At 34.2% G+C, this 25,692-nt stretch overlaps 1 protein-coding gene across 2 annotated transcripts in view; it reads left to right on the forward strand.

Moving 5' to 3' along the window:
- The window catches only part of CHIC2 (cysteine rich hydrophobic domain 2), a 43,557-nt gene extending 18,591 nt beyond the window's left edge, over positions 1 to 24,966 (forward strand). The window contains exons 2-6 of one of the 2 annotated variants that reach the window (XR_013484127.1): positions 150 to 204; positions 356 to 511; positions 12,351 to 12,452; positions 17,855 to 17,911; positions 18,078 to 18,110. Coding sequence is in view for 1 of the 2 variants with exons in the window: in XM_020975300.2 (XP_020830959.1) it covers positions 150 to 204; positions 356 to 511; positions 17,855 to 17,911; positions 18,078 to 18,137; positions 23,495 to 23,545 (379 nt within the window). In the remaining variant the exon portion in view is untranslated. Of the gene's footprint in view, positions 1 to 149; positions 205 to 355; positions 512 to 12,350; positions 12,453 to 17,854; positions 17,912 to 18,077; positions 18,138 to 23,494 lie in introns of those variants that run through there. The other variant, XM_020975300.2, reaches the window with a different exon arrangement.
- The last annotated feature ends 726 nt before the right edge of the window (positions 24,967 to 25,692 follow it).

Consider the following 25,692-nt stretch of genomic DNA (forward strand, 5'->3'; position numbering starts at 1 on the left):
TATATAATTTAGCATAACATAAAGCAGTATGTGAAATATTAGCTATGTAAAGTATTCTTACGATTTTATTAAGTTGAGAAGGATTTAATATCTTTTTGGCGCAGTGATATCATGCAGTGACTTTATTCTTATGTTTTTTGTTTTCATAGGTTTGGACTGAGCAACAAATTTGAATCAGAATTCCCTTCATCATTAACTGGAAAAGTGAGTGTTGGAATTGTTTAATAAACTTTGTCAGCCATTCAACTGAAGGCCTTGTTACAGAAAAAACCAAAAATTTTATTTGAATTTTAATGATTGTAGGAAATATTTCCTACCTTAATATTTTAGTAATTTTTTTTAAAAATTTCTTTAGGTAGCACCTGAAGAATTTAAAGCCAGCATCAACAGAGTTAACAGTTGTCTTAAGAAGAACCTTCCAGTTAATGTCCGTTGGCTACTTTGTGGTTGCCTTTGTTGCTGCTGTACGTTAGGTTGCAGTATGTGGCCAGTTATTTGTCTCAGTAAAAGAGTAAGTTGGATTATATATTTATATATTTGCAAACAGGAAAGCATGTTTCGTTCAGTATCTTATGCTTCAGTAACTGATGCTCATATTGAATAGTATTGAGTGAAGAATGCTATTAGGAATAATGTACAAAAACAAAGTTAAATAATTACAATCCTAACAGTTTAAAACCTAAAACCTGCATAATGGAAATAAATTATTTAACTCTTTATCACAGACTAAATACATACAAATTGCTCTTACTAGTTGTATAGGATATGCATGGACTTCTGTTACAGTGAAATAGAATGAAAGCTTAGGTCCATATATTTTATTTCATCATGAATTCAGTACCTGTTTTCTGAGGACAAGTCTAGCCAAAAATATGGAGAAAGATAATCACCAGGAGGTCAGGCATTAGGTGATGAATTCTCTGGTCATATCAATACATGACACAAAGGAAAATACATAATAGCCTTTATTGCAGCTTTTTCTGCTTCCTCTGTGATTGATGCTAGTGGAGTGACCAAAAGGGTGCCAAGAAACACAGTTTTTAAATGTTCTATGAAAATTAATTTAACTGTTTATATTCTAAATGTAAGATCTTGGTCCATTGACTAATACTTTTGATATACTACTTGAAAAACTAAACCATTATCAGTATCTACATTCTCACGATAAAATTAGAAGGATGCCTCAAAAGTTCTCCTTAGCTTGGGATACTTGATCATTTTACTTTTCAGTACTTAAGATGAACATAAGCACATCATGAAGATAATGCCAATGTATGTGCCAACATCTGTTGCAGAGAATTAAGATAAATTCTACAGAGAACTTGACAAAAGCTTCTCAAGTCAAGGCAACATATGTATTTGTATAATAAATACGGTTCACTTATCTACAAAATTTTCATGAAAACTATCCACTTAACTACCAAGGGTATTCTTAATGAAAACATGAGGATAAAATGCATAGGATTTGAAAGATCTTTCTCTACTGCAGACCATATCTTCACACTCATACAATTGACTGAAAGGTAGAGTGTTGTATGTATTGTTTTGTTGATTTAAAAGAAAAATTGAGTAGAGTAAAACAGCATTGAGATCTCTTCAATAAGATATCTTTCATGAATATATTGGGATAATTCAAGATTCTAACCCCACACGTAGAAACACTAGAAAATGTAATCAGTATTCAGGAAACACTTCTGGGAAAATTGGATAGCTATGTGGCAAAGAAAAAATAGATGTCTTGAGCTATACTTCACTATTCAGCACACTAAAATGACTATATCAATAATCTTATATTTTAAAAAGGAAGAAGAAAGACTTATTTTCTCAGTTGGATAAGAAGAACATTTTTATCAAGGAAGTAGAAATTATTTTAGATAAAATTAATTATATGTAATGGAAAGCATTATTGCTAAAGTTAACAGATTGGGAGAAAATATTTGTTGTAAATATGTCAGATCAAGGTTTGATATCAAGAACATTAGTTATATAAGGAGCTGGCATAAGACTAACAATACATACTCCCTTTTGGGGTGGTAGTCAAAGGACATGAGCAGTTTTTGACTATAAATTGTTAATAGCTCTGTGAAAAGAATTCTGTATTTTCTAACAAACAAAAAAATGCAAATCAAAATGTCTTATCCCCACTAGAATGGGGAAAATAGTTTTAAAAAAATAATAAAATTCAGGGTTGTCAGAGCCTGTACATTGTTGGAACCACAAGTTGGTACAGAAGTACGATAATACATGAAGCACAAAACTGAGTATATCATTTGGATACCAGTGATTTCACTGATAATTCATCCTAAAAATATCATCAAAAGGGAAAAAGCAGTCTGCCCTCATAAAAATTTTAACAGCTGCTGGAACCACGTTAGCAAAATATTAGAGATGTATAGAGGTCCATCAGTTAGTGAATAAATTTGGTATGCGATGGTGCCACAAAAATAATATATATAAAAGAAATATGGAAAGACTTATACAAAGTGTGTCATCCTTCATAGATATTTTTTCTGTATTGTTCCTGTTTTAATATGTATGCTGCTAGAGTAAGCATAATACTTATGCAAAATCATGCAAAGTTAATTCAGCAGAACAAGACCTACATATATATTGACAACTGTTATTTTTTAAAGAAAGAAAACTAAGCCAAAGGTAGCAGTATTTGAGACACATGTGAAAATGGGCATGAAAGAGAAAAACTTTGTTTTTCTTGTTTAGCTAATTTGGTTACATCTTATTAGATGCTAAGGAATTTATATAAGATTTTATTCCTTATGTATTTAATTTTTTGTTAGTGGTTATTGATTTTACAGTAAGTTTATTTAAAACATCTTGCGTAATTATAAATAACACTGCAGAGATCATTTTGTTTAAAGATCTTCAGATTATCAGTGTCAAGTCTAGCACAAAAGCACAAAAAGGAGATGTAGAATTCCAGAATGATGCAATTTCAAATGTGGTAGCAACTTCAGAGGCCATTTAATCCAACTGATACCTGAAAAAAGGATTCGTCTTATATAGTATGTCCCAGAAATAGTCATCCAAACTCTGTATGAAACCCTTCAGTTAGAGGAACCCACTGCCTTCTTCCTTCCCATTCCATTTTGGATAGCATGAATTAATATGAGGTTTTTCTTTATATCAAACCTAAATTTACCTCTTTGTAATTTACACTCATTACTCCTAGTTTTGTCTTTGGAAGCCAAGAAGAACAGATATATTCCCTCATCCACATGACAGCCTTCCAGGTACTTGAAGAGTATTTGAATACTCTTGAACAGCTATAATACTCTTCCTAAGTCTTTTCTTCTCTAGGCCAAACACTTACTCTTCCAGCCAATACTCTTATAGCATGATTTCAAGGCCCTTCACCATTCTTGTTACCTTTTCTGGGTACTCTTAAGATTATCAACATTTTTACTAACATGTGGCACCAAGAACTGAATACAGTACTCCAGGTGTCTCAGCAAAGGTATTTGATGCTGTCATGGAGCATGTCCAAGTATAGCAGTATATCACTATAGATCATGAGCGATTCCAAATGTTTCTGGTTTTTGTATAACATTGTGCTTCAGACATAAAACCTCAGAATACCATATGACTTCCTCAGTGACATCCATGGTCACTGAATAGAGATTAGTTTAACAGTCATACAGAAAAAAACAAGTAGATGAGATGCCTGTTGCCTCTGCTATTACATACATTTGGATGGGCAATCCAGTGAGTTAGTCTATCAATATGTGGATTTTGGACAAACAGCTGATGGATAGTAAATTTGTCCCTGAATTGAATTGGAGGAAGAGATTGAACTAGAGTGTATTTGGGAAGTTGTACAGCTCTTTTAATGATATCATACTGTCCCTTGCCACAAGTATTCATCTTTTTAACCTCAGTGTTGTTCTGGTGATGCTACATAGTTGTGAATCTTGGAACACTACAATCTCTTAAGAATCAAAACTGTCAGAGGCAGCTAGGTGGCAAAGTGGATAGAGTACCAGCCCTGGAGTCAGGAGGATCTGAGTTCAAATCCAGCCTCAGACAGTTGACACTAGCTGTGTTACCCTGGGCAAGTCACTTAACCCCATTGCCTAGCCAAAACAAACAAAAACCAAACAAGAATCAAAACTGCCAGTGACTCAAAGGGAGATGGAAAGATACACAGTAGGTATAAATTGGCTGTAGCATATTATCAATGATAACTGCAAGAAACAGTGTAAAATCTATAAAGTAAATAAATATAACATTGGAAAAGTAGGTGGTCTATTCACGTGGTGAAAGACAGGTAATAGATGAATATTAGACTGAGTGATTCATTACTACCCAAGAGAAGTTGAAATCCTGAGGAAGCCTTCCAGCGTGCTGCATAATTCCTCTTTGGAGAATGAGTGAACATGTACAGGAATCACAAAAGACAAAGCGTAATGTCAGTCATCTAGCATTTAGTGCCTATTATGTGTCAGCCATTATGCTAAGTGCTGGGGATACAAAGAAAGGCAAAAGATAGTCTGTCCGCTCAAGGAATTTACAGTCTTTACATGTTCATAATGTGAACTGTGAGAGGGGGTATCCATGTATATGAGATCACGGATGCTTAAAATATGAGCTGGTTTTTATTTTAATTTTCTTAGAACAGGAAACTTGGCAAAGGGAATCTTATTTGTCCATTGTCCTACAGTATAAATAGAAAAATATAAAAGCTTTTGGCATAGAAGAAGAAAAGATAATTTTTTTTTAGGAATTTATGAACTTTGAAGAACTTCATAACTCCTTTCCAAGTCCAGATTCTCCTTTCTATTAAGAGTTCTCCCATCCTTTTCTGAGACTGTAGGAATTCTTCCACCTCTAGTATATCCTGGATCCACAGTAGAAATCTTAGAATTTAGGTTACTTCGGTCATATTTACAGTGCTTGAGAAAGCTAGAGTACAATATCACCCTTGTGCAGCAGGTGCTATTATTTATCATATGGACTTAGAGAATTTTAGAGCTGGAAAATACCTTAGAATCTAATTCTTTTAATTTATAGATGAGGGAACCAAGGCACAGAGAGGTTAAGTGACTCCCCCACTAACAGCTTGTTAGTGACACAACCTGGATTAGATCCTGATATATGAAAATTCCCTACATTTAAGGCTTTAGATTTTATAGGAATAATTTATAATGTGTTACTTTGTAAATTTGAAAACAATACTGTGGTATAATTTCTTATTTTGGTAGAAGCAAAAAGTAAGGAAAAGGAACCATAAAGTTGGAGCAGGTAATCTCTAAGGTATCTTTCATCCCTGAATCCTGTGATTTCTATGATCAGTGAAATATTATTTTGAATTTTTATTTGTCCAAGTTGGTCACTTTTTAGTTTTGTTTTTTTCAACTTTTATAAATATTTGAGGTGGAAAGTGTTCTAGCATAGTGTTAACTTCTTGCCATTGCTGTCATGATTGATCCATAAAATAAAGGTTTTAGTTTCCTTAAGAACATTGAAATTCCTTGATTCTTTTTAAATATCTTTACTATTTTAGAAGCCATTTTTGGTTTTTTGTTGGGTTTTTTTGGTTGTTTTTTTTTAATGGGGCAGTGGGGTTTTGTGACTTGCCCAGGGTCACACAGCTAATGAGTGTTATGTGTCTGAGGTTGGATTTGAACTCAGGTCCTCCTGACTCCAAGTCCAGAGCCCTATCCACTGCGCCACCTGACTGCCCCTAGAAGGCATTTTCAATGTAACATGTGAAATACTTGTCTGCTGGTGCTTTGAAAAGTGATTTTAAAAAATTAAAGATACACTGAACAGTAAATGTGATTTGAGGCTTTAGAGTCAGTATCCTTTGCTTCTTTTCATTAGAGGAGAAAGACTAAAACTGTCTCTGAAATCCACAAAAGCCTCACATCTGAAATTTGCCTAGCCTTGGTAGTAGAAATCCTAGACTATGGGGGAAAGTCAGAGAATGCTTGTGGGAATGGAAGTCACTGGCTTAATTTTGGAAGCTAAATTGCTGCTTGTCATATCTGTTGTGGATATAAGTATTATCATGGTAAACAAATATTTATTTAAGCAAATTACCATGTCAAGAATAATGTGATTCATAGTCTTTGTCCTTGAGGTGAGTACAAGTTAGTTGGTAACCTGGTTAAGTGGGATCATAAATAACCTCGTGGAGCACAGGTCTTTGGAAACAAGAGTGATGAAAGTGATAATTATGTAGAGATCAAAAAGTTAGTAATGGGTCCATAAAACATCCCTAGATTTCTATTTTGAATCTTTCATTCATTAATTTAAATGTAGCAGGGTGGAGCCAATATGATGGAATAACAGGAAGAAGTAAGTTAAGTGAACTTTCTTCCTTTACACTGCCCCCTTCCCTACACATACACATAAAATTCACTAGAACAAATCTTCATCAGGGAATCAAAGGAAAAATCATAATGAGTCATTTGTCCAGTCCAACTTGGCATAGGAAGACAGACTGATTTGTATACACTGAAGTTGGGATCTAGTCAGAAATGTGCCACAGGGACTGTGTTTAAGAACAAGACAAGGTCGCAGACCCGTAACAGAGCACTGTGACCTCATGCAGGGTACAGGAATAGGTGCTGACTGGCAGCTTTGTCACTATTCAGTTCTAGATAACAAACCCAGGGACCTCTGTAGCCCTTCAGAGTGACAAGCAGTCATGAGCCCTAGACTGTGTATTGAGCAAGTAGTAAGTTCATAAACAAGCAGCAGCAATGTGGTTCAGACCCCAGGAGCAGAGCAGGGTCTCAGTTGCAGTTTCTAGTCCGATCTGAATCCTATGGAGGAGTAACCAGAGTGGGAATCTCAGAACAAAGGGAGTATAGCTTCCCAGCTGGCTAATAGGGGGTTGGGTTTAAGAAGTAATTTACTGTTGCTCAGACCTAAGTCTAGGTCAGAAACTTGAATTGCTAAGATCTGGGAGCCAGTGATGAGACTTTACCTGAATTCCAGACTACATTGGGAGTACTAAAAGCTTACAGGTCCCCAATCCAAGCTGTCCTTGAGATCCTGGAGTAACATAACAGTTAAGAAAGCAGCGATAGGGCCCAGATGTTACCTTCACAAGCATGCAGATCCTGTCCCCAACATAAAGTTCAAAGTCAAGAAACAATCTGGAAGAATGAGCAAACAAAAAAAAATAATTTCATCATAAAAAGTTATTGTGGTGACAGGGAAATTGAAGACACAAACCCAGAAGAGAATGACTCCAAAACATCTAACACCAAATCCTCAAAAACACATCTTGGGTACAAATTCAACTAAAATTCCTGGAAGAGATGAAACAATCATTCATATCTGTATGTATGTATGTATGTATGTATGTATGTATGTATGTAGAAATGAGATCACTAGAGGAAAAAATTGGAAAAGAGATGAGAAAGAATTGGAAAAGGAATTAACATCTTGGCATAAGAGGTATGAAAGTTGCCCAAGCAACAAACACTCTGCAAATTAGAATGGACCAAATAGAAACCAGAGACTCCATGAGATAAATATTCAAACAAATCAAAAGACTTAGAAAAAAGAAAAAGAAGGAAGTGCAAGGCATTTCATGGAAAAACATACTGACCTGGAAAACAGATGGAGGAGAAAAAATTTAAGAATCACTGGACTGCCTGAAAGCCATGACCGAAAAAAAGAGGCTAGACATCCTATTTCAAGAAATCTTTGAAGAAAACTGCCCAGAGATGCCTATCAATTGGTGGATGGCTGAACAAGTTGTATATGATTGTGCTGTAAGAAATGATCAAGGGGATGGTTTCAGAAAAACCTGGGAAGATATATATGAACTGATACAAAATGAAGTGAGAATTGTTCACAGTAACAGTAATATTGTAGTGACAATCAGCTGTGAAAGATTTAGAAGGAAATGGCAAACCACTCCAGTATCTTTGCCAAGAAAATCCCAAATGAAGTCACAAAGAGTTAGACTATGACTGAAGTGATTGAACAACAGCACCATGATGAAAAATGACATCCATGTGTAAGGAAGAATTGATGAACTCATAAGTGCAGATTGAAGGGTATTTTTTCCTTTATTTTTTTTGCTTTTATTTATTTTTGGCAACATAACTAATACGGAAATGTTTTGCATGACTTTGCATGTATAATGACTATCATATTACTTGCCTTCTCAATGGGCAGGAGAGGGACTTGAGTGAGGGAGAGAATTTAGAACTGAAAATAAAAATATGAATGTTAAAAAAAGAAAAAAGAAAACTATCTAGATCTCTTAGAACCAGAGGACGAAACGGACATAGAAAATATCCACTGGTCACCTCTTGAAAGAAACCCCAAAATTAAAACTTCCAGGAATATTGTAACTTAAATTCAGAGCTTCCAGGGCAAAAGAGAAAATTCTGCAAGCACCCAGAAAGGAAGAATTCAAGTACTAAGGAGCTAGTCAGAATAAGCACGTCATTTAGCAGCTACTATAGTATTAAGAAGCAGAGAGCTTGGAATATGACATTCCAGAAGGCAAAGGATATAGCTAACCCTATAACTTACAAAGGAAAACTAAATTTAATCCTACAGGGGAAAAGTAGATCTTTAATGAAAAAAGATTTCCAAGTATTCCTGATGAAAAGAACAGATCTGTATAGAAACTTTGAAGTTCAAATCAGAGTTAAGAGAAAGATAAACATGAATGAATAATGATAGGAGACTAAAAAGGGATGTGGGAAGACAATATATTTGCCCTCTCTGAACCTATCTCTATCAGTAATCATAGAGGGAGTCTAATTAGACAGAATGCCTGGGAGTAGTGATTCTGTTACATCTTGAAGAGCTTAAGAGAAAAATGAAAAGGAAGGGGAAGAAGAATACACTGGGAGGAAGGAAGGAAAAGGAGGGATGGTCAGAAAAAATTATCGTTACATATATTTTAAAATTTTGTGTGTGTGTGTAAAATTGGATTATAAAGTCAAGAAGGAAGGGATCAGGGGAGCAGCTGACACTTTAAGCTTCACTCAGCTGATCTAAGGAGGAAGGAATGCACATACACACACATTAGGTACAGAAATATATTGTGCATCAGACACAGTTGGGTACAGAAATATACTTCCGGTAAATAAGGAAAGAGAAGGAAGAAGAGGGAATTTGAGAGAGGGTAGATTAAGGAAATGATTAGTTCTAAGCAACATATACTCTAAGGATGTACAAAACTATAGCTCTTTTTGAGGTGGCAAAGAGTTGGGAACAAGATATCTGTCATTTGGGGAATGGGGAAACAAATTATGGTATACAAATGTGATAGAGTACTGTTAGGATGAAAGGGATGGTTTCAAAGAAATGTGGGAGGACTTGTATGAACTGATGCAGAGTGAAGTAAAGAGAGTCAGCAGAACAGATTATATGCAATGACAACAATATTGTAAAGGTAAACAATTTTGAAAGACTTAGAGAAGTTTGAATAGCTCAAGGAGCAGCCACAATTCCATAGAACCAGTGATGAAACATATTGTCTACCTTCTGATAGAGTAAGAAATTTCTGAATGCAAGATGAGATGCATATGTGTAAATAAATGTAAATATATGTAAATACGTGTGTGTGTGTGTGTGTGTGTGTGTGTTTCATGCACACCCACATGTATACACACAGTTTTGGTGTTTTTTGTTGTGTTTTTTTTTTTTGGTCATGGCCATTGCTGAATTTGTTTTGCTTGACCATGCATGTTTGTAATAGGTTTTGTTTTTCATTTGTTCTCTGTTGGAGGTGGGGCAGGAGTGGGAGAGGGCAGATTTTTGCTGATCAAAAAGGTAAATTTAGTTTAAAAACTTTATATAGCAACTTTGTTTTATTAGTTTATTATATTGTCTTAGTTTATACTTTTGATGGTAGTCTTTATAAAAATATTTATTATTTATTTGACATATTCTTTAAATGGTATATACTGACCAGAATATAAACATTTTTTATTGATTCAAGGTAATTATTATGAACACTAGGTATTATATACTTCTCCTTAAGAGTTTATTGAAAAATATAGAAGTATGCGTCACCAGACTGAAAGGTCCTAAACATTGCCATACTCTCTTTGTTTTTGTTTCTGGTTTTTATAATTTTCTATTTCTTCCCTTGGTATCAGCTATCATTTGTTGCTATTTTAGTATGCCAACCTCTAGCACCCTGTCTTCTAATTTACTTCTAATTACTGATAATCTATGGGCTGAGAAACAAGGTAAATAAGCTTATCAGAATTATTTTAAAATAGAGCAATAAGGTTCTGAGTGAGGGTCTTTGACAGGCTCTCTTAAAGTGCATAGATTATATAGCAACCATTTGGGCTACTAAAAGGCCATTCTCCACCCCACCTCCATTCCCCACCCTCCTTTGCTTTTTGGTTCTTGCCTATAGATTGCCATCATTACCCCTAATCCTTCTTGATTTTATTTATATTTTTAGCTTGTATCATTTCTTAAGTCTTTTGTTTGCCATTTACTTGAATAGGTTTTCCTTTATCTTTAAGTTACCACTAATTTCGGTTTTTTGCAATAGTATATAAAATACATGGTTATCTTACCTGTACCCTTTATGATTCTGTAGAATTTGATCATATCCCTTCTCTTAGCCTTTTATCTTTCTTGAGTCCTAATAGTTTCTTTTATGGCATTCCCTTGATCATTTCAATTGCTTTTTTTTTTTCTTCTGGATGGTCCATCTTTAGCTCTTGAATTTCCTTTTTGGGATGTGACCAAGATTGCTGGTAGTATTCTAGGTATGAAAGTGCCAGGGTTTTATGCTGCAATAGGATCATCTCTTCTCTTTTGTTTCTAGGCAAAGCAGTACATCTAAGAATATTCTTCAGATAGTAATTTCTGATTTTTTTAAATGCATTTGGGTTGTTTTTCCTTAAATGCATTATTTCACTTCCCTCCAGTAAAACTCATCTGTTACTTTTTTTCAGAAGTTATATTGATACCTCATTATTTCTTGGACAGTTGCCATATATTCTCCTTTTTTCATTTTTTGATACAGTATGGTTCTTGATACCATTTCTTTTTTACCCTCCTACCCTCTGCAATTGAACTCTACCTGGTAACAAAGAAAAGTAGTTAAATAAAACTAGTGGGCAAAATGACCGTATCTGGTAGCATATGTAATGTTAAACTTTTGTGATTTACCTCTCTTAAGATGAGGGAAGTATTTTACTTTGTTCTCATAAGTTTCTCCCATATTTCTATAATTTTCTCATTCATAATTTCTTAGAGCACAACAGTATTCCATTACATTTATAATCTCAGTTTGCTTAGATAGTCCTTCCCTTCCTTCCTTCCTTTATTTCTTCATTCCTTCCTTCCCACAAGTTACTGTTTAACCTTTTGCATTCTAGCTGACCACAAAATACATTACTTATCTCATTTGAACCTCACAAAATCCAGTAAAGGAGTTAATATTGGTATTATTTTCAGTCATTTAAGTACTTATTAAGCACCTACCATTGTGCTAGGCTCTGGAGATACAGAATCTAAAGACAGTCTCTGCCCTACAGGAACTTAAATCCTACTGGAGGGATATGACATATTCAAAGATACATAAATATAGGATACGTAAAAAAAAATACACACTGATGGGTGGTGGAAGAAGGCCTGAGAATTACAACTGACAAAATGAGGAAAGACCCTTTGAAAGAAGTGGCCTTTGAACTGAGTTCTAGGGATTCCAAGAGGTTGATATAAAAAGGAATATCATACCAAGTGTGGGAGACAGCCTTTACAAAGGACAGTGGTGGGAAGACAATGTCAGGGGTGAGGAATAGCAAGTAGGGCAGTTTGCCTTGAAGAGGGAGTAATATGTAATCAGTCTGGAAAGGTAGGCTGAAGCCAGATTGAGAAGGGCATTAAACACCAGAGAAGTTTATATTTGATTATTTAGGAAATGGGGAGCCATTTGCTTCTTGAACAAGGAAGTGATATGGCCAGACCTGTACTTGAAGAATATCAGATTGAAAGCTGTGTGAAAGATGGGTTGGAGACTGGAGTCAGAGAGACCTAGGTGATAAGGGAGTAGGGCGTTTATAATGTAAGTAGAGAAGGAAACAGACGCTAGAAATGTTATGGTAGAACTAATAGACTTTGCAGCTAATCAGATATGGGGATAAGTGAATATGAGGCTGAAGAGGGGATTATGTGACTTTTACAAAGTTACACAGCTGGCAAGTGTCAGGCAGGATTTGAACCCCAGGCCTCCTGGTCTCCAAATATCTTTCTGCCATGCTGCTTCCCCATTTACATCTACTGTTGCCACTCCTAGTACTTCCCTTCCGACTGTTCGCTCTCCCCCTCCCAGAGAACCATCTCTTATAACAAATAGCTTTGTTTTGTTTTGTTTTGTTTTTAAGAAAAAGAGGAAGAAGAGGAAAAAGTCAGAAAAACCAGATGAGAAACAATTCAGAAAAGGAGAGGGAGAAAGGAGCTTGCTACCCTGAAGGCAAAACTTCTAAGTATGATAAACTTGCAATAGGTGCTTTTTTTTTAATTAAACTTTAGGGAAGTACAGTTACTAATGGTTTTTTAAAAATATAAATTTTTTATTTCACATTGGGAGGCAGCATGACATGGTGATATGAAACTGGGTTCAGCTTTTAGTTTTTACAATTACTTTTACAATTTAATGTAATTTGTAATGTAATTTACAATTATAATTATTAGCTGTGTAGCCCTGGGAAAATAAATTAATTACTCTCTGTACCCCATTATTACATCTCCAAAATGGGGATAATAATACTTAATATTTATTTCACAGTTTTGTTTTGAGGAAAGTAATAGATTAATTGAGAAGAAATGAGAGGTTGCAGTTCTCAATTTTTATGTTTCCAACAATTTGACAGTTAAATTCATAAAAAATTTATCAGTAACATCAGAATAAAAGTATGAGAATAAGTAGTTAAGGGATCTTGTACATATTTTCAGTGTATTCAAGATTAAATTTAAAAATTAAGAAAAGGCACAAAGGCACATAGCTGAAATTATGAAAATAAGTCCTTGCAATTAGCAAGATGTGTGAATGAGACAAATAAGTTCAGCAAGTTTATAAGGTACATAATTAATCCATAAAATCATTACATTCTCATTTATTAGCAATAAAAAAAGAAACCTCATTTACAATAACAACCAACCCCTCCCCCCCAACCAAAACCTCCTTTAATATTTGTGAATTGGCCAGTTAGAAACACAGAAAAACAAAGTCTTCCACCAAGATGAAACCCAAACAGAAATTGGCAGTTTCTGCAGAAACAATACTTAGTTGGTCAGGCAGCTAAATTTCGGAATGCTTAGCCTGGAGTCGAGGACCCAAGTTCAAATATGACCTCGGATACTTAGTAGCTTGGTGACCCTGGGCAAGTCCGAGACATGATTTATAAGCACACCCTGGTTAATATCATCATTTGATCCTCTGAGAAGACAATATTAGGTGAATCAAAGTTAAGGCAGTTGGATAGGAGCAATATTATTAGTGAGCCATTAGCTAACGTGTATTATATCAGTTTGGGTTAAAAACTGGCAAGGTTTGTTTATTGTTTGTTAATCAGTATATAATACCAGTCAGGATAATGTCATATGAGTATATTCCTAGGAAATAATCTACTCTTTAGGAAAATCAGAAATAAGGATATTTATTAAAATATATGAAAGGATTTCCATTTATGGTTTTAATTCCTGATTATTTATGATCTGATTACCTGATTTGTGGACTATATGGCTGTTTATTCTTCCTTCCCCAAGTCTCTCATCTTCTGGTTTCTGTTTCCCAACACACTGAAAAATGAGAAAGAAGTTAATGAAGAAAATTAAGAAGCTAAAATTCCCACCCCCTAATCTAGATTTGTTGGTAGTGTTAAGTTTAATAGGTTCAGATGCTGAATAAAGATTATTTTATCCTGTGGATTTTAGTTACACATGCTAGTTACCTCTGTCTTAGTCATAATTGAGTAACTTAATTTACTGATCAGTAAAAAAAAAAGTTAGTAAGGCGGTAGAGTGAACAAAAAGTGTATTAGAAAAGTAAAATAGGTCTTTTATGTGCTGGAGGTAGGCTATTCAGGTGGTGCAGCCTTCTGCTTCTAAGAATATCAGTTCATGCTATGTTTTCAAGCATAATATTGTTACCACTGGAAGGTTATTTTGGCTTTATGGAGTGAGTTGGTGGTCTTGGTCCATTTTATAAAGGACAAGAACTCATGATAAAATTAACTCTCTTGTTGGTCATCTAAGCAGAATGGCTAGAGATTCAATGCTAAAAACTGCTAACCTGTCCTCTCACCCCTCGGGTGTGAGTGCAGAAAAGGATTAAGGCACTAGACTGGTGGAGCACTGTGGGGAAGCTTACATTGAAGCTTGCACTGCCTTTTCCACTGTTCTTTCAGTTAAATAGAGGATTTTAGTTCCCAGGACTATCAATCTGGTGCTTTTCTTAAGCACTAAATTCACTTCTTTTAAAAAAATTAAAATGACATTTTTAGAAGTCCATTGGACTAGAACTTAAAAGACCAGTGTTTCACTAGTGGTTAAGGTTTCATTGTCATTGACATAACCTAGACAAATTTTTTCAGATGTATATTTATTTAGTTTAAGTTCTTTGGGAGTAAGGGAAAGGATTGAACATAAGCAAAAGCCAAGGAAAAATTTCTGTTAACTACATTTCATTTGCTTCATTTGGAGATACAAAAACTTCAGAGTTTGGCAGTATTGTAATATATTTTATTAGATTAAGTATATGACAAAATCCATGGACATAAACACATAATTTTTTCTTGAATGCAATTATAATCTGCTTTCTTACAGTGATTAAAGGCATCTAATTAAATACAGCTGTCATGGATGTGAAAAAATGGTATATTTTTCCAGTGTCTGCTAAATTGGCATTGTATTTGTTCTCAAAACTATATTTTGATTTTGTGAACCAAAATAATTGTAGAGTATTAACAAACTTTCTTAGTAACTAAAGCCTTTTTTTTCTTTTAATTTGAGCTTTTGTTGTTACTAACAAATAATTTGTCACACAGGGTTGTTGTTTTTTTTTAATACTACTGCTAGTATCTATATGCTTGTCATCATAGTGTGCTAGAAATGTTCCACTCAAATCGAGGATTCTTTTCTGGTTTTGTATGTCCTCACCTGCTCCTCACTGTAAATCATTGAGATGTCAAGTGTAGTGATTAATTAAGCTGCACGTGCAAGTGCTTTTTTTTCACCTGTCAAGTAGGAAAAGTCTTGCTATAGAGGTTGGATGCTGCTGTCTTAGTTCATAGCTTTTACTCCAGACTGTGAAGTTTGCAGAAATGTATTGCATTCAAATTTTTATTCAGATCTTGGAAAAGACCAGCAGGATGTATTGATTTAGAAACTTAGGCATTCCAAAGTACATTCACAGTAGTAAAGTGTATTATTGAAGTTTTATTTCGGAACATAACAAGTAGAGATAATTCCTATGTAAATTAGTTGAAGTTTGCAGATTGTGTTTATATAATCATTATCAGCTATAGATTAGGGAGATTTCACATTATTTACAGTAAATGCAAAAAAGTATTAGAAATCCTTATGGATTCATAAGATCACAATAATTAAAGTCCTATTATTAGGCAAACATAGGATTTATGTGGGCACATTTATAGTGAGTGCTGTATTTTTTCATTTAATACTCAATATTCATGGCATGTTAATTTGCTAGTGCTTTAGAGCCTTATTTTTAAAAATTAGGTATAAAAGGGCAGTCTTGGAGAGCCTGATTTTCTTTTCATTCATCTCCTCTCACCTCGCTTTTTTCAACCCATCAGTAAAATTAAAACCTCAAATTGTATAGTAATCTTAATCTATTATTAAAAGGTCCTAGAAAGGAAGATTGCAAGGTAGATTCAGGTTTTGAATCAGTTTTGCCATTGGTTTAGCAGCGGGTGGGCAGGCAGATGCCTGCTCAGAGTAGAACCTATTGCCATTTTTCACCATTGATAGAGTAGCCTTTCAGAGTCAATGAGCTCTGTCAATGTGAGCTTGTCAAGGCTACAACTTCATAGACCTGAGAGGCGGTTTGAGAGGTCAGCCCTTTTCAGGTTCGCTGTGATGCAAATGAACTTTAATGCTTAAACAACTATTGGAATTTTTATGTCTGCTCCTTGTTCTTTTTTCTTCACAAAGTCATTGACGAGACATTCAGTGCTTTTTAAATTGGAAGTTGCATTGTGCTAAAGACCTAGTACAGATTTACGGAGGGCTGAAAGCAGTTAGATCATGTTCTTTTCATGGTGCGATTAGAATCAAATCGATTTCCCTACAGCCTTCAGCATTCAGATGGCAATTTTAACAAAGCTTGGGGGCTAGACAAGGGACAAAACGACTGAACTGAATGTTAATTACACTCTGCAGCCTTATTTTCTTTTGATTTGGAGCTGACTGGCAACTAAATTAACAAAAAGTGTGACCATAACTGCTGCCCTATTTTCATTTAAAAGGAGAGCAGTCTCTAAAAGGCTATCTTTACAAAGAAACAAGTGAGGTCTGCTGATCATTGTTAACAAGGGCACTGTTTTTTTTTTTAAATTCTTGCCCAAAAGACTATGTTAAAAAAAAGTAATGCAATAAATTAGTCATTGACACACTGCTACCTAGAAAGTTACTTGAGTTTCTGCTTTTATGGCGTAATTTAAGGGAACTTAAGCCAATAGTGGCAATTCATAGATAATGATGAATTATAATTGGCATTCATCTGACTATAGTGCAGTCTTAAGCACATTTAAAATGAAAAGTGTAGTATGGCATCCAGATTGGCATTAGGATAAATACTAACTTTGGATTGTAAAGTGTTAGAAATTTAAGAACACTTTGATTCTAACAATTTTTACTTTATAAATTGTCTTTGGTGGACATCTTTAAATTTATTAATTTTTTTTATAGCATTTCAGTTGTTTTGGAGTATTAACTGCAGGATGCTTTTTACCCTTTGCCTTGTAAAGAAGCTGCAGCTGCACTAAGTTGCAGTTGATTCTTGCTGCAGTTCTCTGTCCTTTTGCACCTGCAGCTGTGTCAGGCTCATCTTAACACCTGGCATCATGAATTATCCTCTCTTTTATTCATACTCTCAAGCAGGTCACATTTAGGGCTACATGGTATCTGTTGCAGTAGCAAAATGGCTATAAATGTCAAGTAAATTTCTAAACTATTTTATGAAACTAAATGATTTCCAAAGAATATTATTTTCAATCCTGAGTTTAAACTTTGGGTATGAAAATAAAAATAGAATTTTCAAAAGAAGTTATTTTACCAACAGATCTGTCTCCCCTCCCTTTTAAAAACAAAACCAAAAACTTTACAAGTTATCTTTTCTAGTCAAGTTTAAGCCTTTACTAGCCAAAATTCAACTTACGTGTATTATATAGTTACTGATTTTTATATATCATTATTGATAATTTTCACTAATGGCTAGTTTTAAACTGATAAGTAAACAGGACTATTCAATGTTAGTATACTTTTATTTTAACATTTTATGAATTGTTTTACTGTCATTTAAATATTTAAAATTTGTATAGAAAGCAATATATTAAAATATGTTATTTGGTAGGTAACATTGTTAATGTTAAGCATTTTTGTGTTATATTTTAAATTCGGAGATCATTAAGTTTGAAGCAGTTAAAAACTTGATATTCCATGCTAAAATAAAAAGCCTCTCTTCTTAGTAGAGAAGAGCCTTTCTGTTACTGTTTATCACCAGAGGCAGTTTTGATAGTGTTATAGACCACCCTGTACTTAGTCACTGTCCTGTACCTCTCCCCTTTTCACACAAAAAGCAGCTGCAAAAGAAAGTTTTTCTAAAACCAGTCAAGAGTAAAGTTTTTTCTCATTTGTCTTCCAGACACGAAGATCGATTGAGAAGTTATTAGAATGGGAAAACAATAGGTTGTACCACAAGGTGAGTGCCGCAGGGAGCAGCTTCGTACTGTTGGGGTCTGAATTGCACAGTATGGAAACAGATGCTTTTGTTGAACTAAAAATATGAAAGGTGGACAAATGGGTTACTCTCTGTGCTGCAATAAAATAGGGCTCATTTTTCTTCCTTTACTCTCATTCTTGTCTAGTTGTGCTTGCACTGGAGACTGAGCAAAAGGAAATGTGAAACGAATAACATGATGGAATATGTAAGTTAAAGGGCTGTTTTGTGAGTTTCTCTATTAAATGATCATTTATTTTGCTTCTGATCTCATTCTTTTCATGATTATTAATCAGCAAAGGTGTCAGGAGCTTAAGCTCCTGAGTGCAAGGATTTTCTACGGTTCACAGATGCATGGTTTCATGTGCAAGACTGATTTATAAAGTTATGAATGACTTGAAAACAAGGCTTCACTGTGTTCTGAAAAATAATAAATTAATTGCCAAAATAAAATAGCCTGAACGTGTGTTGATGGAGTGTGAAATTTTAGATGCTGTATAAAGAATAACCACAACTTTGGTTCCACAGCAAGTCAGATATGGCTTTTTTATATAATGCTAATCAAGTCTCCAAGTATGGAGGAAGACCTTTCAGCCAAGCTGCTGGAGCTTAAGAAACCTTTAGCCTTTATAGATTTTAACTGCCCATACCTCAGCAGTCTACAAAGTATCTTTCACTGGGTTCCTAGAACATTACTTTACTTGTGTTTATTCTTTAAACAGTATATAATCTAGTAATTATGTAAATTTTTAGAATAATTTGGTATGGAATTTAACTTGTCCATTGGTGGCTTGATTTGTTTGAATTTTTTTGGTCCTTCTGAAAAATCTATGGACAACATAAGGAAATTTGGGATATTGACATTCTTGAAACTGGGTGCTTTATGTGTAGCTTTATAGCTAGTGAAAGGTCCATTAGAGGGTTAACTGCTGAAAATAAAGATTAACCTTCATGAAGTACCTGGCATAGTACTTCTAACATATCTATGGTCTTTTATTGCATGATATTTTGTCTATTCTTTGAAACAATGCAGCCATCATAGATAGCTTATAAAAAGATTGATTAAAACAGTGTTTAAATAGTTGGAAATTATCCTAAAATCATCTTTTCTCTGTTAGCATTTCCCCTTTCTTCCATTTTCATACTATCAAGTCCTATTTCTAGCCTGAAACATAAAAGACCTTTTTAAAAATGCTTCTTTTTTTCACAGAATAGCTCTATTCAGTGAACCGAATAATGTAGATTTTTCATATCATTATCTATTATATCAAACATGTTAATTTATGATGATGAGAAAGACACATGATACTTTTCTGTAACCATTTAAAAAAAAGCACATCTGAATAAGTTGTTTTGAGCTTGACCTGTGAAAATGCTAGTCCTATATAGATATGTTTTTTAAACCATACAATACTTTCGTGGTAATTTATAATTTATTTTTTGGTCAGGAGGTTAGTTTGAATGTAGGTCAGAGAGTGTTGCTTTGGGGTATAGAAATTTTTAATACATTGACAAACCAGAGACTTTACCCACTAACCTGAAAATCCAAGCTCTGATTTTCTTTTCATTCTTGAATTTGCTTTGGAGAAAGCAGAAGTCTAAACCAATGCTGTTTAATCTTTTCAAGGTTTATGTGTATGAAATTCACCTATTTAATGAATATATTTATCATTGACATTGCTTCTTTTTATGACATTATTTTGTTGAGCCATATATTTACCTTTTTTTGGCAGTAATCTTAGAAAACATTCTCAGTTGTGTATTATCAAAGTTTTTTTTATTAGTTTTCTTTAACAGTCACTTCAACTATTTCTGTATTCTACTATGCTTACATAACACTTTATTTAGAACAATAAGAGGTTATCTAGTAAAATTAGCTAAATTGTACTTTGTAATGACATGTGAGTTGCCTATGAGAAGATTAAATTGAAAAATTCAAGTAATTTTTGCTTTTTTTACATAAAGAGTCTTTTTGTGTATTTGTAAGAAGTTGGAAGGGAAGAACATAATCTCAGATATTCTCTTCTTATGTTTTTCTATGAAGTGCTCCATTAAGAAGATACTGCCTTCTCTCTAGTTAATATATACTTTTTGCTAAGTATTCCTCTTAAGGACAACTTTTTGGTAAATTTGAGCAATATTTCAGTTAGAAGAAATGACTCCAGTTGTATTTTGAATACTACTAGAGGCATGCCAGGGAAATCCAATTTAGCTTTATATTTCATCTTGAAATGGCAGTGCTTTATCAGTGGAGTTTAATTGCAACTCTGGTATCATTGTGACATAAATATGACTCTAAGTTTTCAAAAATTTGCCAGTAGAGAATGATTGGTAGTAGTCCTCTTACTATTTTGAAAGGTTTTGAGTATTGCCTCTATATGTCTGTTGTGTGAGGATAGCCTCATATTTACTTTGGAAAAGCTCATCATTTGAGGTTTGGCACCAGATGATGCTTGATTGGGGGGGAGCAGGGTGCAGAACGGGGATGGGATCCTAGCAGTTCTTTGAGTCATCTGCTATTTCATAAAGGGCTTACAACCTTTGCTAATAGAGACAGAACACACGTAGGTGAGATAACAGATCTTTGGAGTATAATAACTATGTGGCATAAATATAAAGTAATGAGACCATATGCATAAAATGTTTTCTCAAGAAATTAGTAATGCCTAAGAATATTACCAGAACTGGCTTTATTTTTTATATATGTAGCACATAATGCTAAATATTGTAATGTGTATGGTACAGCAACCATTAGATCTGAACAGAGTTTATGTTTTAGCATTCTACTTTGCCATTTAACTCTACAAATGTTTGTTCAGTGAGGACTAAATAGTTCTGTTTTTGCATCCCAACCCAGCACCTAGCACAGTGCCTTTGATAGAGATAGTAGGCCTTTAATATTTGTTAGAATTAGAGACAACATAATGAAATAGCCTTAGTGTTGGACTTGCAGAGTCAAGATGACCTAGTTTTAGATTGTACCTCTGACATTTATTAGCTCTCTGACCATGGGCGATACAATTTACTTCTGTGAGCTTCAGGCAACTGTCTAAGACTTACCTACTACATTGTACTTGGTGTGAAGTTTCTGTTGACCAAGGAAATTACAAGTCCTTGATGAATTGCTTAGTTTAATTGCCTGATGTAAGGCATTATACCCTTGTGGAATTAAGTCTGCTAGGAGCTGTACACATGCCATAGAATTTTGTGCCTGGAAAAACACATAGTTCAAATGCAGTATCTCTAATGTTTGAGAATAGACATGTTGAATATTAATATTTAGAACTAAAAGATCATCTTAAAGAAATTGTACCCTCTTTTTTCTCAGCATAGTTCCCTCTTTTTACAGGTAAGGAAATTTAGAGAGATTAAGTGCCTATGATAATACATCTAGTAAGTGGTAGATCTGTACCTAGATCCCCTAGAGAGTCTTGACCTATTTTTCTGCTTTATTGTTTCTCTTTGAAGAGAGGTAATTATTATTTGAATCATTATTATTAAATTATTGGATAAAATGTGAAGAATTCTAAATTTACATAGATTTAAACCTTAGGAATTATTTCTGAGCCTTATGCTTTCTGTTCAAAGCCTTTAAGTATGTATTCCATCTTTATCATTTGGGGCTTGCTTGTTCTTTCTCTGCATTACTGTTTCCTCAACTCTTCATAGGATGATCATAGGATCATAATTGTTTAAAGGTAAAAACAGTTCATAGTGAGCATAGTGAGTTGGATCCAGAGCGGTATATTTAAAAGTTAGGAGTTCTGGATTCTAGAATTGGCTTTGTCATTTATTTTATGAATTACTCAGTATGAAGGAATAGCCTTTACTTGGTTTAAGTTTATGTAAAGTCTTTTTGCTAGGATAAAACAGTAATTTGTTTAGGTTCTTCTCTCAGGCCTCTTAAGTGGTAATTCATTGAAGAGCAAGAAAGCATTGTGGAGATGCTAATATGAGCCAGGAAGGAATTAGTATTTTATTGAACACAGCACCTACCAATTATTTATGTTATAAGAATTAATTGAGAACTTGAAGACATCTTTCATAAAGGACACAGGAATTTAGTGAGGAACTCTAAAAGAGAAGCAATAGATTTTGAACAGGAAAAAAGAGGGAAGGGAATAAGCATTTATGTAATGTTTGCTATGTGCCAGGCACTGTGCTAAGTACATTTGACAGATATATCATTTGATCATCAGAAACAACCCTTTGAGGGAGGTACTATCCCCATTTCACAGTTGTGGAAACTGAGGCAAACTAGTTAAATAATTTGCTCAGGGGCACATAACTAGTAAGTGTCCCAGGCTAGATTTGAACTCAGGTCTTCCTGATTCCAGGCCTAGCATTTCACCCACTGTGCCACCTGGCTTCCTCCAAAAAGGCACAAAATCTGAATTTGGCCATCTGAGGGACCTGAATGATATAAATGGGCTCCTCAGCAAGATGGTATCTTCCTTCACCATTACATAATTGATAATGAAAGCAAGCCTGAATAGCCAACTAAGATAAATAGATAGAAAAAATACTTTTACTGGAAGATGGAACCAACCTTAGCAATTAACAGTCAAATGAATATGTTTCAGTGAAACCAAACAGGTTAGAAGAAATGGATTGGAGTAGGGATACAACTTTCAAAGATTTGGAGTCATTGTGAACCTGTAGTAGAGAGGCAGAGGAGGTACATGTAAATTCAGTGCAAGGTAACTGGAAACAGGAGAAGGATGTTGGGTGACGAGGTAGAGAAGCTCTGCTCATTTCATTGACTAGCAAAGTGGCAGAACCTGAGAGGGCCAATGTAGTTAACAGAGTGGAAGTACAGCTTAGCCCACAGCTAGAGGATCTATTCACTGAATACAAAATCAGGAAACTGATTTTGGAAAGGATTGAAGAATCCCACTAGACCAGGCTTGTGGTTTGAGAATCTTATTATTAACTTTAAATAGGATTTAAGTGAAGTCAAAGGAACGAGGATTTGATGCTTTGTAATTTGTGCCAGCTATGCTGATCTCTGGGGAGCCATTGGGAATTAGAAATTTGTGCTCTGAATACTTGTTTCTGTCCTTTAGTTTACTGTCCTTCCTCTACTAACCAAAATTTTCTAGTAAAAGTTCTGAAAAATTCTAGCCTTGTCTTGATTGAAATTAGGGGGAAAGGGAATTAGTTGTTCACACCTTGATCAAGAATACAACATGAAAGCAAAGGGTACATAAGCAGGAAACTCAGTAGGGGTACTTGATCAGCAGTGGAATTAGAATCAGAAAAGAATACCTTTCTGCCTGGGCCATTCCCTCACACCTTAATTTGGCTACTTGCCTCTTTGGTCCTTCAGTTTATAAATTGCAAAACTGAGATAAGCCCTGCATGGTCATTAGTAAGGATAATTTTTTTATGGTAGCAATTCTAAATGATAAGAATTTCCCAGGGAAAGACTATTTGAATGCCAAGGAGTGGTGATAGGAGTGTTTGTGATTGTTGTATTCTTAGCAGTTTTTTCAAATGATAGAAAAGTGCCAACATTTTGTTACGGTCAAATTTATTTAATTTTGTCTTTTTTTTTTTTAACAGGTCATCCTCATAGAATTTTTACCAAAGACACCGATTTTTCGACCAGATTAGCATTTGCTTTATTTATAGAGACTTATCCAAGTATGTTGTCTTTCCAATGGTGCCTTGCTTGGTGCTCTCCTGGTGGTGACATAGCATTGGTTCTACAGAATCTTGTGGTGTTTTTTTTTTTAAAATAACCGCATGTTCTAAGTGTGCATTTTTGTCAGACTTTGCAACAGTTATTTCATACAGATGTTAAACAATTAAGTTATTGTGCTTTTTCTGTTAATGTATTCTGATTTTCAAAGATTACTTTTTTGTATTATCAAAAAAATATATTTGAACATAGCCTAAAAGTGACCAGGCTTTTTTTTTTTAAATTTTTAACCCAAGGTTCATGATTCCTTCATTGTAAATTCCTTTAGCATAAACACACTTTCTGTGACTCTTTGTGTATCATTCCCAGTGGACGTATTTTATTTTATATTCTTTATTTCTTAATTAAATCAAGGTATCCCTTTTGAAATAGTGAATTTTCCATACTAGTCTTTTTGGGACTTAAATTCCCATTCCCCAAATCCAGCTCCCAGTCCTTACCCCTATTCTGAGTAGGAATATCTGTGTTCATTCATGGATAAATCATATCAAATAGTTCTGAAAATATTCTACCTTCAATGTTGCTACAGCAGACATTGCATTATTTTGTCTAGAATAGGAGAATTGATTAAAGGTCTGCATGCGTCTAATGGTTATTAGAGCTCAGGATCACAGAAAACAGTAGCATCACAACCTACATTTATCTTTATTCAAGGTTATATCTTTAATGATGGCCTTACTTGGGTTACTTTTTATTGTTTACCAAATCTTATATACTAAGGTGCAGAAATATTCGTTTTTGTCAAGTATTTGTCTAAGGAACACATTTTCCATGACATCCTCTTTGTAGTTCTAGATTGGATAATCTTTAAAAATCTTGAAAAATTGAATAATGGAGATAAATACAGGCCATTACCTAATCTCCAAAGGATATTCAAAATAGGGTATGTAAGACAATAATGAAAAGTTAAGATATGGAGAAGATATCAGTTTGCATACGTGGTGGTTCTTTTAAAATTTGTGGTCCATTAGAGCAACTTAATTTTCTGCACAATTGTTTTAAGAATTTTTTTCATGGGGATGTGACCTTTTCTTGAGTCAGTCCAATTATATTCATTGTATCATGTTTTTTCTTTTGGTTGTACATACCTTCATGCATTTACATTTTTTAAAAAATGTTCAATGGTATATATGTAAGCTTTTGTTCTTTTTATAAGCCTGGAATTATACGAATTTTAATGTATGTTAAGAACCTGTTCCATACAGCTGTGGTATCGAGCAATAATGTGAATAATTTTGAAAATATATACTCTTGATTAATACTTTGTATTAAGAATTGGTACCACTACAAAATACCCTCTTCCTTGTATTAAATCTTTTAAATACCAGTTTCATTAATTTATACATCTGTATTTTTTACATATTCTGTGTATTTCTCCACAGTACTGTATTCTCTAAAATGGTTGGATGTCATCTTATATTTGACATCAGGAACTGTCTGAATAGTTTGTCATTTATTTTCCTGAGAATTGTTTACCTTTGGTGCCCAAAATAATAGTAACAATTTAAAAAAGAACAATTAACCTTTCTTCTGAAGAGCTCAAATTGCAGAGTCCAATCATGTGTTTCACCTCACTTAGCTTGTATCTAGGGTATGGTCTGCTGCCCTTTGAATAGTGCAATTAAAATGTTATGCTATTCAAAACAACACTGTAATATTCCTTATTGGGTTTAGTATAAAAGAACGTGTAGAGAGTATTTTATCTGCTTCAGGATTAAAACCAGAGGAAAGGTAAAGGCTGTTTGTATAGAGTTAGATGAGGCAGTAGAATGCTCTGTCTCTAAATGTCGTGCTTTATCTTGCATGTATAGGTGTGTCTCCTTGGCTTCCTTACTAAAAAGAGCTGAACCTGATTAGAAAGATCTATATCTTTTTTCTTCTCACCTCTAATCTTTCTTGTAATCAGCCCTCAAAAAGATGTAGTGTATTTTAAAAGTATATTTTTAATATGCTGAAGAGGATATGAAACTTAGTGTGGATGGTAGTGTTGAGCATAGTGTCCTTTTTAAGCCTTTCTAATTCTCTTTCTAATTAAATGGAGAAGTGTGTCATTTGCTTA

Source organism: Phascolarctos cinereus, unplaced genomic scaffold (genome assembly GCF_003287225.1).
Source record: "Phascolarctos cinereus isolate Bilbo 61053 unplaced genomic scaffold, phaCin_HiC Scaffold_9;HRSCAF=440, whole genome shotgun sequence".
Classification (NCBI taxonomy): Eukaryota; Metazoa; Chordata; class Mammalia; order Diprotodontia; family Phascolarctidae; genus Phascolarctos; species Phascolarctos cinereus.